The sequence below is a fragment of the Serinus canaria genome, chromosome Z (genome assembly GCF_022539315.1).
Source record: "Serinus canaria isolate serCan28SL12 chromosome Z, serCan2020, whole genome shotgun sequence".
Classification (NCBI taxonomy): Eukaryota; Metazoa; Chordata; class Aves; order Passeriformes; family Fringillidae; genus Serinus; species Serinus canaria.
The window spans coordinates 8,254,473-8,269,517 of record NC_066343.1 but is presented as its reverse complement, the minus strand read 5'-3'; the positions used below and the strand labels follow the sequence as shown (position 1 = coordinate 8,269,517).

Below are 15,045 nucleotides of genomic sequence, written 5' to 3'. Positions count from 1 at the left end.
ACTAAGCTAATCCTCAAAACGAAATAAACACTATTACAAAAACCACAGGTGAGTGACCAAAGCTCGGCTTCCAGGCTTCCTTTTTAACAAAAGAGTGTGTTTTAAACACAGGCTTGCTATCTGAAAATCTCAGTCACACAAACGCATCCCAAAGTGAGACACACAGACACAGCACCCACGCCAACTGAATGGTCCCTCTGCTCCAACTGCTGACACGGATTTCTTACAGGGATCTCTGCTCTTCGTATTCCAAAAAATAGTTATAATAACTACAACTCCGGTGAGGACATCCCCTCAGCACACGGCCATTCAGCCTGCAGCACAAAGGATGCCAGCTTTGCCTGTGTCCTGAGAGCCAGCCTGGGGCACAGCTGAGATTTGTGCTGGGCTGTCACTGGCTGAAGGGCTCTGACACAGACCCCAGGGCTGGGCACGCTGCTGTCCCTCTCACGGGCAGGCGGTGGGACACCACTGACACTTGTGTTCAAAGCTGGCCACTGTCCCTCTTCGGGCTGCTCTGCCCAGACATGGCATGGCAGCACAGGGCAGGGGAAATGCCCAGCACACTCAGCTGCACACACACCCGCACAGCAGCCATGTGCCCGTGCTCAGAGTGTGTGCATCCCACACGCCCTGCGGCGCCAACCCCGCACCCCCTGGCTCCCGGGGGAGCGAGGCAGGGTCCCCCAGGCTCGGCAGGTAAAGCTGTAAAAGCACCAGCCCCGGCTGCAGTGGTGTCTTACCTTTGGAAGGGCAGTGCAGCAGGAGGCAGGGCCGCCTCACCGCCCCCGCTCCAGCAGGGTACGGCCAGCTCTGGTGCCTCACCATGCACAGAGAGTTTCAAAAAGAGACCGAAAAGAGCATCTGGCAGCTTCCCCCATGCTCCCCCCTCACTGCCTGGCTGCTGAGGTTTTAAAGGAGTTGATGGAGGAAGATTTGTCCTGAGGATGCCTGGCTGTTCCTGGTGCCTCAGGGGCTCAGAGGAAGGACAGGCACGCCACAACCAGCCCCGCAGCACAATGCAGGACAGCAAAGGGCAGAGAGATCTGCCCACTTGGGGCAAAGAGGTGCCTCTGTGACTGTCACTGGAACCTGCTGTCTCCAACGGGCCTACTCAGGCTCTCTGAGGGCAACCCCCTCAGCCCCACTCCAAAAGTGTGAACAAAGGAACACCAATCACCACATCACACCTGAGGCTGTGCCAAGGCAGCAAAGCAACACGCAGAACTCGCACCGAACTGATGGCACAGTACACCAAACCAGTGCCAAACCCCACCAAAGGGGTGACAGAAACACCTCTGCAGCTGGTTCTGTGCACGCGGCTCTCAGCAGGGCATGGGAGACATGTTACCACTGGCAATCCACATCCACCAACAAAAGTCCAGGACTGGACAGAGAGCTTTAATTTTCTTCTTTCCTCACTGCTAATGTCAGTGTCTGACAGGACACATTCTGGATAGCTGGGAATGTCACACATTATGTGAAGTCAGGGACGTCAGCAAAAGCTTTAGAGGAAAAGCAGTCAAACAGCCCCAGCAGGGAGAGGAGAGGCTGTGCCTAGCAGGGGGGAAACCTTGCCACTGCTGAACATTGCCAGGTAAAAAGAAACAGCTCAAACCAAAATCCCGTGATTACAAAACCTGTCATGCTGGTGGGGAACTCTGCAGGGAGCGCTGGGACCCCGAGCAGAGGAGCTGGAGTGTGCACCCACATTCCCCAGCGTGGCTCCTGCAGTCACAATCCCCGCTGGCACAGGCCCTTGGAGCGGGGCTGGTCCGTGTGGGACACAGCCACACACGGCACGCACCAAGACGAGCCCTGGAAATACCAATTACACACATTAACAGGCTGTAAGGCCACCGCTGCCATCACCCCAGGCCTTGCCAGCCTGCGACACAGGCACAAGTGCTGCAGCAGCCTGAGGAGCAGCTTCTGCAAGTCCTGCAGATGTAAAGTGCAAGGAGGGACCACAGAGCCCTGCCTCATGGCCAGCATCACTGCAGAGGTGCTGCAGGGTCAGATCTCTGTCCCCCTACACCTGGCTGCTCACCCCAAACTTTACTTTTTCTCTACGTCCTTTGTATCCAGTATAGTCTCTACTGCACTTTTAAATTGTTTAAACACCAGAGCTTCTCCTTCGGATTAAATCAGTTTCCCCTCAGCGTCCAAAAATTCAGTTGCAGTGTGACAGTTTGTTATCACCTGTAAGAAACCCAAAGAAATAGGGACAAGGAAGAAAGAGCAAACTGATAACAAAAGGATGGGAAATCCCCTTCTAACTATCACCAAAACAGAGGGAAAAAAAGGTGGGAAAAGCAAAAAAAAGTCACACAGAATATATGACCATGTAAGCATGGGCACTCTTGCAGAAAACCTAGTCAGCAATCCCAAGCCAGAGGAAATGTAAATGAGGGCCAGGTCCACAGCAGTGACGGGATCTGAACGGATACAAGGGGCTGCTCAGGTTGCAGGATGTGCTTAGCCTCGATCTCTTTGGATTTGCAAAGGAACTTTATTAGTTTTATTAATTTTTTTTAAATAATCAAGAGATTCGAGTGTATCCACATAACACAGCGAAGAAGATTAAGATTTTTTCTTTAATCAAAATATCCATATGCATGTGTTGTATCTTCCGAGGGGTAGGTGGATTCCCACTGCTGACTCCCTCCCGCTCCGGGGCGCGTTCTGCCGCAGGAATTCATGCACAAACCACTCCCAGCGCATTTCCATGACGGCAGGGCTCCAGCAAACACAAGTGAGGAGAAAACCCCGCAGCCCACAGGAAAGCCCCCCAGACCAGGGCGCAGCTCTGGGAGAGGCACCCCAGAGGGCTCGGCAGCACACGGGAAGGGGCTGTGCTGCCAGCAGCGCTGTGACCCAGCCGTGCCTGCCTCCACGGGCACCCAGCCCAGCCCTGCTCTGCGGGCCGGAGCTCAGCGCTGGCCCCGCCACAGCCGGGCCGGGCAGCGCGGCCTTGCCCTCCTCGCTGTCCCTCTGGGGCAGCCCACGGCGGCAGGCCCCGCCGCACGGCACCCAGCACAGCCTGCTGCCACCAACGCGGATTTTAGAGACACACGCCCTTCCTGCGTGCCTCTCCATCACTGGGCACTCCTGGAGCCCACACGGCCCCAGGCAGTGTCACGGGGGCTGTTCCCTGGAGCGGGGACATGAGCACAGCCAGCGCGTGTGGCCTCCAGAACAGCCACCTGCCACAGCCCAGGGCCCCCACACAGCCACCAGGGCACAAACCCCTGCCTGCCACAGCCCAGGGCACAAACCCCTGCCTGCCACAGCCCGGGGCCACCAGGGCACAAACCCCTGCCTGCCACAGCCCAGGGCACAAACCCCTGCCTGCCACAGCCCAGGGCCACCAGGGCACAAACCCCTGCCTGTCAGGGCCACCAGGGCACAAACCCCTGCCTGCCACAGCCCAGGGCCACCAGGGCACAAACCCCTGCCTGCCACAGCCCAGGGCCCCCACACAGCCACCAGGGCACAAACCCCTGCCCGTCAGAGCCCAGGGCACAAACCCCTGCCTGCCACAGCCCAGGGCCCCCACACAGCCACCAGGGCACAAACCCCTGCCTGTCAGAGCCACCAGGGCACAAAACCCTGCCTGCCACAGCCCAGGGCCACCAGGGCACAAACCCCTGCCTGTCAGAGCCACCAGGGCACAAAACCCTGCCTGCCACAGCCCAGGGCCACCAGGGCACAAACCCCTGCCTGTCAGGGCCACCAGGGCACAAAACCCTGCCTGTCAGGGCCACCAGGGCACAAAACCCTGCCTGCCACAGCCCAGGGCCCCCACACAGCCACCAGGGCACAAACCCCTGCCTGTCAGAGCCACCAGGGCACAAAACCCTGCCTGCCACAGCCCCGGGCCACCAGGGCACAAAGCCCTGCCTGCCACAGCCCAGGGCCACCAGGGCACAAACCCCTGCCTGTCAGGGCCACCAGGGCACAAACCCCTGCCTGTCAGAGCCACCAGGGCACAAACCCCTGCCTGTCAGAGCCACCAGGGCCACCAGGACACAAACCCCTGCCTGCCACAGCCCAGGGCCCCCACACAGCCACCAGGGCACAAACCCCTGCCTGTCAGGGCCACCAGGGCACAAACCCCTGCCTGTCAGAGCCACCAGGGCCACCAGGACACAAACCCCTGCCTGTCAGGGCCACCAGGGCACAAACCCCTGCCTGCCACAGCCCACGGCCCCCACACAGCCACCAGGGCACAAAGCCCTGCCTGCCACAGCCCAGGGCCACCAGGGCACAAAGCCCTGCGCTGGGGGGTGCTGACACTGCAGATGGTACATGCATCACACCAGCAGGAGCCCTGCTGCCTTTAAGAAAGGAGCACACACCTCTACATATCAGTGGTAATACGTCTAGGTATCAGCAACAAAAATATTTTGATTGTGGAAGAAATTTCCACCTGGAACTCTTGTTACTTCTGAAAGCAACTTTGTTTGAGATTGAACCCAGTGATTCCACAACTTGGGTACCCAATAAGCAGAGGGAAGTGTGACTCTATTCAGAGCACTTATCTGGCCTAGAAAAATGAAAAATTTATGGCAGTCATTTTTGTAGGAAAAAAATAAGTTGTTGCTATAAATCACAAGACCCCAGAACAAAAACATACTGTATGATGCAAAGGTCACATTCAAAAGCAGCTGTCAGGGAAAAGAGGCAAAGCACAACTCACTGTATTTTGCTGTAAGCTTACACCTTTTCCATTTGGAAACAAACGGAGGGATTTGAATAACAGAACAGAGAAAAGAAATACAGACGTGGTCAGATTTTTTGGTAGTTTTTGCAGTGCCCCACAGTTAAGATAACTTTAAGGTCAATGTCTAGAGGAAGCCACTTCAAACACTGATAGTTCACAAAGAGCATTTTCTTTCTGATAGAGATGAAAATTAAGTCAGATTTATTGGAGACTGCTATTTCCATTCTGACTCCGTAAGCTGCAGTTACTGCCACTATATAGAGAACTCCTTCCTATATAATTTTGTAGGGAAGAGACAAAAATTAAATGATTTCAAATTAATTTTCTTTTCCATTTTAGGCATCTTTTTCTGTGTTCATTCACTAAATGTTCCAACATGCTTCTTTTTTTCTCCTTTTCATTTTACAAGTGTTCTTTGGAGTCAGAAGCAGCCACACACCACAAACTTGCCAAGCCCAGAGTGCAATCACACTCACACCCAGTCTCTGAGAAAGGGGCCAGGCAGGCAAAGGACATAACAGAGAGAAGATAAATTGCTTTTTGGACCCCTTAGTGGCCGGACATCAATGCTGCAGCTCTGAAAGCTGTCTTTCCCCAGAAAAAAAAAAAAAAAAAAAAAAAGAAAAAAAAAGAGAGAGAGATTAGGATTGCAGCCACTCATGGAAGAAGAAATATGTTAAAAGGAAGGTTTTAATGAAGAAATGGATGAAAGACTTCCAACTACAGGAGATTAACGCTCTTATCATATAAACTCTTACTGCAAAGCAGAGAGAGGGGTGGGAGGGGAGAGCACTCCTCTAAAGACACGGAAACTCTGGCACTGGAAATGAAATCTCTGCCATAGCGCACGGCACAGTTTGGAATGGTTTCTTTTGCACCCTTTATTATGGACTCCTAAACTTTAAATAAAAAAGAGTGTAGATTACACCACAGACCTAGATTTGCTGGTTCACCCATTTTTGAAACACCCTATGAGGAAGGCAGGACCCTGTAAGCACAGCAGCCAGCAGCATCAGCAGGCAGTTTTCTGACAGTCACACCAGGAAAACCACCACTGACAGGTGGGGACACACAGGCACCTGGTCCTGCCTTTTGGCAGGGAAAGCAGGAATTTTACAGAAATAGAGGCAACAGTATGCTGTGGCTTAGTGTGGTGTTATACAAGCAAAACCAAAACCTGAAAGGCACCTAAAACCATGGGGAAGGAAGCAGGGCAGAGGGGAGGGAAGACTCCCATCTGTGCATGGAACCCTGGTCCTCGTGGGCCAGCCACAAGCCTGTCAGATGACAGGTGAGCACCAGCAGGTAAACCTTGATCTGCCACCAGCACCCAGAGCTCATGCCCCACAGCCTTTCCTTCACAGCTGATGCTGGAAACTGGAGCTGGAGAACTGCAGAGGGGAAAGACTCTGAGCACTAGAGGCACCAGGACAGCATTATCTGTTTACAGGGAGTATTAAAATAATAAGGTTGTTAGACAAGAGCAGGCTGGGCGAGTGAGGTGAGTGAGCAGAATAAGAAGATATGCTCCATTCCTTCCCCTCAGGAGCTGTTTCTGACTCAGTGGAAGCTCAGCATCTCTGTTCAGGGACTCAGACGTGAAGACAGACTCATCAAATGACTGACACAACCCGCTGCTCCCAATGCCAGAGGACTGCTCACGTTCCACTCCCTTTTCCACGGGAAGCAAACTGGACACTAAACAACACAGCACTGCCACAGGAGGTCAGTCCAGTGTCCAGTCACAGGCAGCTCCAGGGCAGAAGGCAAAGGCAAGGCCTCCTGAGCTCTTACATGCCAGACCATCCCTACTGATACCACAGGCCCTAAAGCTGTAATTTATATATAGAGTGATGTCACCAAAACCACCTCTCTCATTCCCTAGAAACCCTGAAAACAGAACTGTGCATGTCCCAAAATATTTCAAATGAATGAGCAGAGAATATCTCTGAGAGTAATTTGCCAATACACTTATTTTTAAAATACATGTCTTTGAACAAAAAATTTTTATATTCATGTTTCAGCAGAGTCATTTACAGAATCACAAAATCCCAGAATGGTTTTGGTTCCTTAAAAATCACCTTGTTCCAAACCCCTGCCATGGGCAAGGACACCATATTATTGTCCATAGGATGAGAGACACAAGCTCAGTAAACAAATTACAGTTACTGCACACTAGGAACTTTTATGGCTTCTCTTCCCTACAACTATTTTGATGCTATCTTGGTTTTTCATTACACACTCATACCTACAACACAATTTATCCTAAGCCTATGTCTTTGCATGGGGATCACAGTGTGTGTTAGAAAAGGAGTAGCTAAACCAGACTTTTGTGCATCAGAGCTACTTGAATTCCATCCACCAGAATCTGGAGGAGTTTGGAGAAGGTTCTGCCTACTGTTGAGAACAAACCAGAGCAGGAGAAGAGCAGGTGTATTTATGACCTTGTATGACTGCCTTTGACTGCCCACTAAAACATCTCAAAAACTGTTCATATTCCCTACACTCTACAGGGCAATTGCACTTCTGACCAGTGTGACCCACTCACACAGTGCAGGGAAATTCTAGCCCTGCTGTCTGCTCCGTATGCGGCTTGCTTATTGCCAACATTCACTATGAACCAGAAACATTACAATGTTTGTCACAAAAACGTGGCGTAACTTAGCTAAAACTGCCCCCTCGTATCAAACATCCATTTGATTTTTAACAGCCCCCTCAGTCAGCACTGGCACACCTGCAAAGCAATTCTTAGAAACTTTTAAAAGATTTGTAAGGAGGGAAAACTACCAAACATGAATTCCAAAGATGGTGAGCTTATTAGGGCCTCTGATGCAGTGACAGAGTGCTTTACATAGAAGTCTGTGCAGCCACAAACTGTGCTAAGCTATGCAAAAACACACACAACTCCAGCAGAAGGTTATCAATTTATGGCCCTAAAATATGTGTTTCACCAAAGAAGGCAAAGCCTATTCCTCAGCTCTTCCCTCCCAAACAGTGCAGAACAGCAGCACAGTTTATAGACACTGACAAAAATCCCCACTGAAGTCAGCCTGCAGGTCAGTGTCACAGAATGCTCCATGCCATGCAAAACCTCCTCACTCACATGTGCACCAAATACAGTTTGGCAAACATAGTTCTTTACCTTCTTTCAAAGTACAGTCTATTTTACTTTATTTATAAACTTATCTCCTTTATTTCTTTCTCCAGCCTTTGTCTGGGTCACAATTTCCATCAACCTGGCAGGGGGGAAGCTGTTCCCAGCAATGGCCTTGGTGCCCCAGGAGAGCAGTGAGCAAGAGGAAATCGTGGCTGATCATGCAGCAGAGTTTGCAGCTGCTGGTGGCAGTGTGCATGTCACACACAATGGTCACTACAGACACCTGCTGAAACTCTGTGGCACTGACCATCACCTTCACGGACCTTCTTTGCTGCAACGGGAAGAACGTTACTCAAAACACCACCATGCCAGACTTCAGGAGCTGGGGAGAAACCTCTCTGAATTCAGGGCAGAATCCACATGAGAAGAGTCAGACAACTTCAGATGAACAGCCCAAACTGTCAAGGGTGCTGAGGGGCAGTCACCTGCTGAATTCAGGCAGGGGAAATGCTCAGGTGTCCCCTCTGCCCCTCGCCTCCTTCCTGTTACAGCTCATCCCTGTCCTGAGCTGAAAGTCTCTGGTGTGGCACTCAGCAACTTCTTATACACTCTCAGAAACACTAAGTACATGGCAAGGTTGAAAAGCTCACAGTATAAACCACTCTGATATTACTTTTAAATTCCTACCAGGAAAAATGCTGTTTTTCCTTCTGCATGCCATGCTGCTGAAATAAGGGTATTGAAATGGTACAAATAATGACCATTTCATTTACCACAGCTTTGCCATGAACTCGTTTGCTTTCTGTTCATCTTTCAAGTACTGGCATCAGTGTCCTTGCAGACAAATTGCTGTCTCCATATAAGCCAACAAAAAGCACTAACCTTTCCTGACAGGAGTGGAACAACCCTCGAGGTTCAGCATGATGTCTCCATCCGTGTCATCAGCACCAGCTCCCAGGAGCATCCAGCTCTCGATGTTCTCACTGTCAGAGATCAAGCTCTCCTCCTCCGAGCTGTTGTCTCCCACCAAAACCTCGTGGATGGCTTGAGGTCCAGCAGAAAGGGCTGGGGCAGGCCTCCCACTAGGTCTGCTTCTCTTCCTTGGTGTGCCCACACCAGATCCAGGGGGGGACAGGGCATTACATCCAGCAGCTTTGGTGTGATTTGGCGTGGAAGATACCGGGCGTGGGTGTGTTTCACCTGGAGCTGAGGAGCATCTTGGCCTCTTTGCCTTGCTTTTGTAGATGCTGTCTTCCTCTGGGGTATCAGACAGGACAATGACCTCGGGCTCATCCGAAAGCTGAGTGCCACCATCAGCGAGCTCAGTGAGGTTCTCATCTTCATCCTGTTTCTCAGTTAGACCTGAACTTTGACCCATGACTTCTCCAGCATCAGCTTCCTCATCCATTTCCAGTGTGCTGATTTCTCCGAGATCCTGGGAATAGTGGATCTGGCTATAAAGATGAAACTCCACCTCACTATCAACACTCTGCTCACTGGATGACTCCTCGGGATAAAGCTCATCTTCGTACATTTCAGTATTCTCAGCATCATCATACCCAGTAAATATTCTGGAAAGTGAAGAGTCTGAGTCTACAAAAAATCAAACAGTAATATCAGAATGGTCATATGTCCAAAATAAGCCTTCAAGTGATACCTTTGGTCTTCTGGAAATTGCTCAGGTGAGTTGCGGAGCTCTGCACACAGAATATCTGTGCAGATTTAACAGCCACCTGTGCTCTAACGCAGAACAGCAAAAGATAATTAAGGATGCATTTGCATTAACCATACCTCAACTGCTTTGGCCTCCAAAAGGGGCAATTACTGAGTTCTACCCTCCCACACCCTGCTCATCAGGCCGCTCACTGACCACACCCAGAGTGCTGTGAACTCCTCAGGCTCTCCAGACGGGAGTGAGTGCAACAAGGAGCCACTAAAACCATTAAGGGATTGGAACATGTGTCCTAGAAGGTCAAGCTGGGACAGCTGCTGCACAGGGAGGGGAAGCTCAGAAGGACTTATCCTGCTCACAAACACCGGGGGCACGGGGAATAAACAAGACAGAACCACCACAGCACTGCCCAGCAAGAACTTGAGAGGGAATGGCCACAAAATAACAAAATACAGATAATTCCACTTAAATGTAACTCTGTAGCCCAAAAAGGCTGCGGGGCCTCCATTCTTGAAGACCTTCAAACCTCAGCTAGGCAAAGCCCTGAGCAAGTGACTCCAGGTCACTCTGCTTTAAATCAGGGCTGAAACTGCCAGAGGCTCCTTCCCACCTCAGCTGTGCTGGGATGCCATCCCAAGGGAGAGTGTGTTCAGAGCTTACAGCCTGCTCCTTTGCAAGACTGGTAATACAGGGACGTTCTAAAGTCACCCCGCCACTTTGAGAGACTAGCTTTGTGTTCATGACCACACATAGCACTGAACATAGGACATGGGACACTTCCTCTAGAAGTCTGTCTGTATTTCTGCATTAATTACTCCCATGGAAGTCATCCAGCTTTTCTAGACATGAAAACTGCCAGATGAAGTTCAGTTTTTTGGCTGGTGAAGAAGAGTTGCACGGTACTGTTTGAATCCACTCAGTTGCACACACATACAAAAATTCAGATTTGTGAGCTTTGTACAGAAGTAGCTTGTGTGATTATGGTATTTAAAAAACCCAAGGGTTCCCATTAAGAAGGCTCTCTGCTCTTACCCAGGTTCCTAAGTAAACACAACACCTAATATGCTAAATATGTGACAGAACAAGGTGCTAAGTAGAGACAATAAACCTACTTTGCACCACTACCTAGTTTTAGAAGCTGTAGAAAGGAAGAAAAGTACAACAGTACCTGAATGGCTGTAGTTAGAAAAACATTTAACAGACCAAATGAAGACCCCAAACTTCAACATTTTTGTCAGCTTTACACGGGGTCCCTGTTTCAAACAGGCTGGAACACACATGCTGGAACTCCTACCCACACAGCGAGACCAGAGCTCCAATCAAGCACATTCACAATATTAACATCTGGTTATGAGGTGTGAGAAGAGGCCTTCAGCAACGTAGGAAAGTCACAAGTCCTCCTGAAAATGCTGTGTTTTTAGTGAGCTCCAAAACAGAATCCAAGTACTCCTTCCTCCCGTTCTGTCCCCAGTGGATAAAGTCACACACAGTAAGCAGTGCCCACTGCTAAAACCTTGCAGCTGAACAGCACTGGTGTCTCCCAAGCATCCAGGGGCTGACTCACAGACACTTCACAGCACAGGCATGAGCACAAACAGGCAGCAAGCACTGCACTCACTTTGATCCATCCTGCTCAGAAGGTCAAAGCACAGCTCCTCCTGCTCTCAGGTCCACAGGTGACTGGGATAACAAAGGGCTCTTCCTCTTGCTCAGCATGTACACCTGGGAAACAAGGAACACCCAACATCAGCGCCAGCACACAGCCTGAGCACCTGCTGCTCACCACTCTCACACTCAGGCCACAGCCATGCCCCTCCTCTTCAGGAAAGGGAAACAGCCATGCCAGGCATCCCACACCAGAGCAGACACACACAGCCTCAAGGACAGGGAAGAGAAGCTCACCAAAGCCCTGCTGTATTCCAGATGGTCAAGCTGAAGCAGTCTTTCACTGAGTTCATACAGGTAACCCAGAGAAAGACCTAACTGCAACTTCAGATTTCCTTTTGCCAGTGAAAAATTTAGAGTATGGGCAAACATTCCTTTCCACAGAACCACAGCAGGGTTTTGCCTGGAAAGGACCCCAGGGTCCTTGTTCTCTCAGCTGTGTTCACCTTCAAGTGCCACACCTATCCTGCTCCCAGCTGCACTATCATAAAGATACTCCTCACACCTGAGTGTGAAGAACACATTAAAAACATTGATCCTGCAAAGACTACCTGATTTGATAGGCTGCTGGGAGCAACAGCACACTGACGCATCCTACTTTGGAACTAGATTACCTTAATTAAAAAAAAAACAAAACAAAACAAAAAACCCAAACTTTAAACCCCTGGCAACAGGAGAACCCCATCCCTCTATCAAGAAGAACTGCTCTCCAACCTGAACCCAGAGCACAACCTCCCTCAAAAGCACCTGACTGCCTGTCAGCCAGTAAGGACTGCCTTCAAGCTCAAGTCAAGGGCTACCAATGTTAAACTTAAAAAATCACAGACATCTTAGCTCCTCCTAACCATTAACAAAACTGCAAATGGCTGCACCTGGCAACAACAGGGATAATTTTCAAACACTGCCTGCCAGCATGTCTCATCTGAGCCACAGAAACCTGACATCCCACATGTGATGCAGCAGCAGGAGTGGCAGCAGCACCAGACAGTCACAAGGGAGGTGCCACTGGCCACTCAGAGCAGGGAGGAAGAGCAAGGCCAACAAACAAGGTAATTAGAGCCCTCAGCCAAAATCCCAAAGCGGGTTTGGGGTGCTCAGAGCTCACCCATCTGCAGAAAGGACTCTGAGGTAAGAGGCTCAGGGCAGTCCTTCTCATGCCATTCCTGCTCACCTGCCTCGACTCCCCCTGTCACCCGCTCCCTCCCACTGCTGCCCTCCAGCACTTCTGCTACTCCTGCTTTCCCAGCTTCTAACAGCTTCCAGAGCTCCTCGTGCTCAACTTCAAACACTGACATTTCTTAAAAACTTCTAAATTAAAACTAAATTCAAAAACAAAACACCGAGATTACTTCTTCCACTGCACGTGGCTTTTTGGACAAGTGCACTGCTCCCATCACACCCCATCAGCGAGTCCCAAACATCTCCTTATTTATCATTCTCTGCTTGATCACCACTGTCAAATCTAACCCTTTTTGATAACTGAGATCAGAGCAGCAGACATGCTCCCTACAGCCTTGGAAGGCAAAACACACCCCTGCTGTCAGGCTCCTACAGATTGCAACAAAACAAAAGCAAAAATGGGAAAGAAAGTTCTTCCAAGGAAATCACCATGTTGCCTACCTAAACACGGGGTCAGACACCACGAGAGTAGGAGCCAGCTTTAAGGTAGCTCTGTTTGTGGTACACAGACTGCCTGATGCTTCAGACTGCTCAGACACTGCAGGGGCACCGACAGTGCAAAACTGACAAAGAATTTAAACCTTCCAGAGCATGTGAATGAAACCTTTCCCTTCAGCTGCTGTAGCTGCTTGTACACCCTGCATTTCATGAGAAAATTATCACCATGGAGCTCATGACTGCAAAGAAGATCACACCTGGGAAGGTATGAAAACGTCAAACCTAAATGTATTTATAAAGTATACACAAAGATATATTTATTAACAGAGGCCAGTGTCAGGAGACTGTTTTGCTTCCCCTGCTCTCTTTCTGTGCCTGATGTGATTCTAAACTGGCTGTGCCTCACAGGGGGCACCACGTGGCTCTCAGAGCAGGTGAGAAAGGCACAATCCTCCCCTGCTGCCCAGGCGAGACTGCAGCTGCAGTCACCTGTGGCTGCCCCACCGCAGTGGAGAAGCCCTCGCAGAAGAACATGGAAAAGTGTCAGGAGGTGGGCTGGGAGCAGCCTCTGCCCGCATTTTCTGTGATCTAACAGCGATTTTTGGCTAAATACTGAGATGCAAACCCTGTCCTTGTCCCATTTGCTGTTTGAGGAGACACAACAGCTCTGGACTTTCTTTAAATGAGATGCAAAGAGAGAAGCAAGGCTTTGGAGAAGGAGACAGCACTTTTCTAGCGGCAGCTATACCTTCAAGACACCACGGGAATATCTCTTCCACACTCGAACCCTGGAAAACAGCAAAACATTTCACATTCACTTCCGGCCTTTCTGAAGACTTTCTTCTTCCCACAGGCACTTTGCAGATCATGTTTAAGAGCAACATGCTTTTCCTGGGGTCCTAGGTCTGCATGTTTCTGGTGAGTGGAAACAACTGGGGACTGGAGATCCTGGGAAGGGGAGGAACATCCCGGGGAAGAGATGTACACCCCAGCACCGGCGGCGGAGCGCGGGTCGGGCACAGCAGAGCCCTCCTCCGGAACTCCAGGGTCGCCGGGACCGGGGCTTGCTCCCGGAGGGGATCGGGACACGCCGCAGCCGGAGGCTGGGCCAGGATCACGGGCACCGGCGCCGGACTCGGGGCGATCCTGGTTGCGCTGCTGCAGCCACGGGCCGGGGGAACAGGACGCGGGGGAACCGGGCCGGGGCCTCGGGGAGTGGGGCCCGCGTGGAGGAGGGGTCGCTGTCGGGCTGGGAGGTGCCGGAGCCGGGTGGGGCCGGGTGCCGGTAGTCACGGACGATACTCACTCACTGCCGATACCGGAGTACAGTCGGTATCAGCACTCGGTACCGGGACGGACCGACTGACCGACCGACCGACAGACCCACCCACTCACTCACTCACCCACTGAGCGACGGTGCCCAGGACTCCCCGGTGCCGCCGTTCCGTGCCGGCCGCGCCGGGACCGGCCGAACAGGAAGTGGCGCCGGCCTGGCTCCGCCGTCCGGCCACGTGCTTCCGGCCCCGCGCCAGGCCCCGCCCAGCGCCAGGCCCCGCCCAGCGCCCCACAGCCCCGCCCCCTAGAGCCCCGGGCCGTGCGGCTCTCGGGAGCGCTTACCGAAAATCGGGGGCGCGGGGATGCGGGTTTACAGAGCCCCGCGCCCTGCCCGCTGGCACGGTCCTGTGACAGGACCGCATCTCCCTGTGCCGAGCGGACAGAGCCCGCGCCGGCGCCGCGGGAAGCGTGACCCGAGAAGAGACGGGCTGGGAAAGGGCCTTAAAGTTCATCCAGGCCCTCGCCATGATGGGGGAACAGGGACAGCGAGAGGGACAGGGACAGCTGCCACTAGAGTGAGCTGCTCCCAGCCCTGCCCAGCCTGGCCTTGGGCACTGCCAGGGATCCAGGGGCAGCCCCAGCTGCTCTGGGCAGCCTGTGCCAGGGCCTGCCCACCCTGCCAGGGAACAGTTCCTTCCCAGTGTCCCATCTAACCCTGCCCCTGTCAGTGAGAATCCCTTCCTCTTGTTCTGACGCTCCCACCCTGTCCGAAGGCCCTCTCCAGGTCTCCTGGAGCCCCTGTGAACGTGTGAAGGGGCGCTAGAGTCTCCCCAGTGCCAGCTTTTCCCCAGGGGACATCCCCAGCTGTCAGTCCATCTCCAGAGCAGAGCTGCTGCAGCCCTGAGGGCCACGCAGGCCATGTGTCTGAGGGTGCAGGTACTGACACCCCCCAGTGCTGCTCTCCGTGCTGCGCCAGGCTGTCCTTGCTGCCCG

General features: G+C 52.0%; 1 protein-coding gene across 1 annotated transcript in view; it reads right to left on the bottom strand.

Moving 5' to 3' along the window:
* ZCCHC7 (zinc finger CCHC-type containing 7) overlaps nucleotides 1-14,288 on the bottom strand; it is an 88,286-nt gene extending 73,998 nt beyond the window's left edge. The window contains exons 1-4 of the mRNA XM_050987457.1: nucleotides 14,181-14,288; nucleotides 13,526-13,565; nucleotides 11,114-11,217; nucleotides 8,706-9,416 (exon numbers count right to left, since the gene is read on the bottom strand). Of these exons, the coding sequence (XP_050843414.1) occupies nucleotides 8,706-9,416; nucleotides 11,114-11,123 (721 nt within the window). The 5' untranslated portion in view covers nucleotides 11,124-11,217; nucleotides 13,526-13,565; nucleotides 14,181-14,288. The remainder of the gene's footprint in view (nucleotides 1-8,705; nucleotides 9,417-11,113; nucleotides 11,218-13,525; nucleotides 13,566-14,180) is intronic.
* Nucleotides 14,289-15,045: the final 757 nt, after the last annotated feature.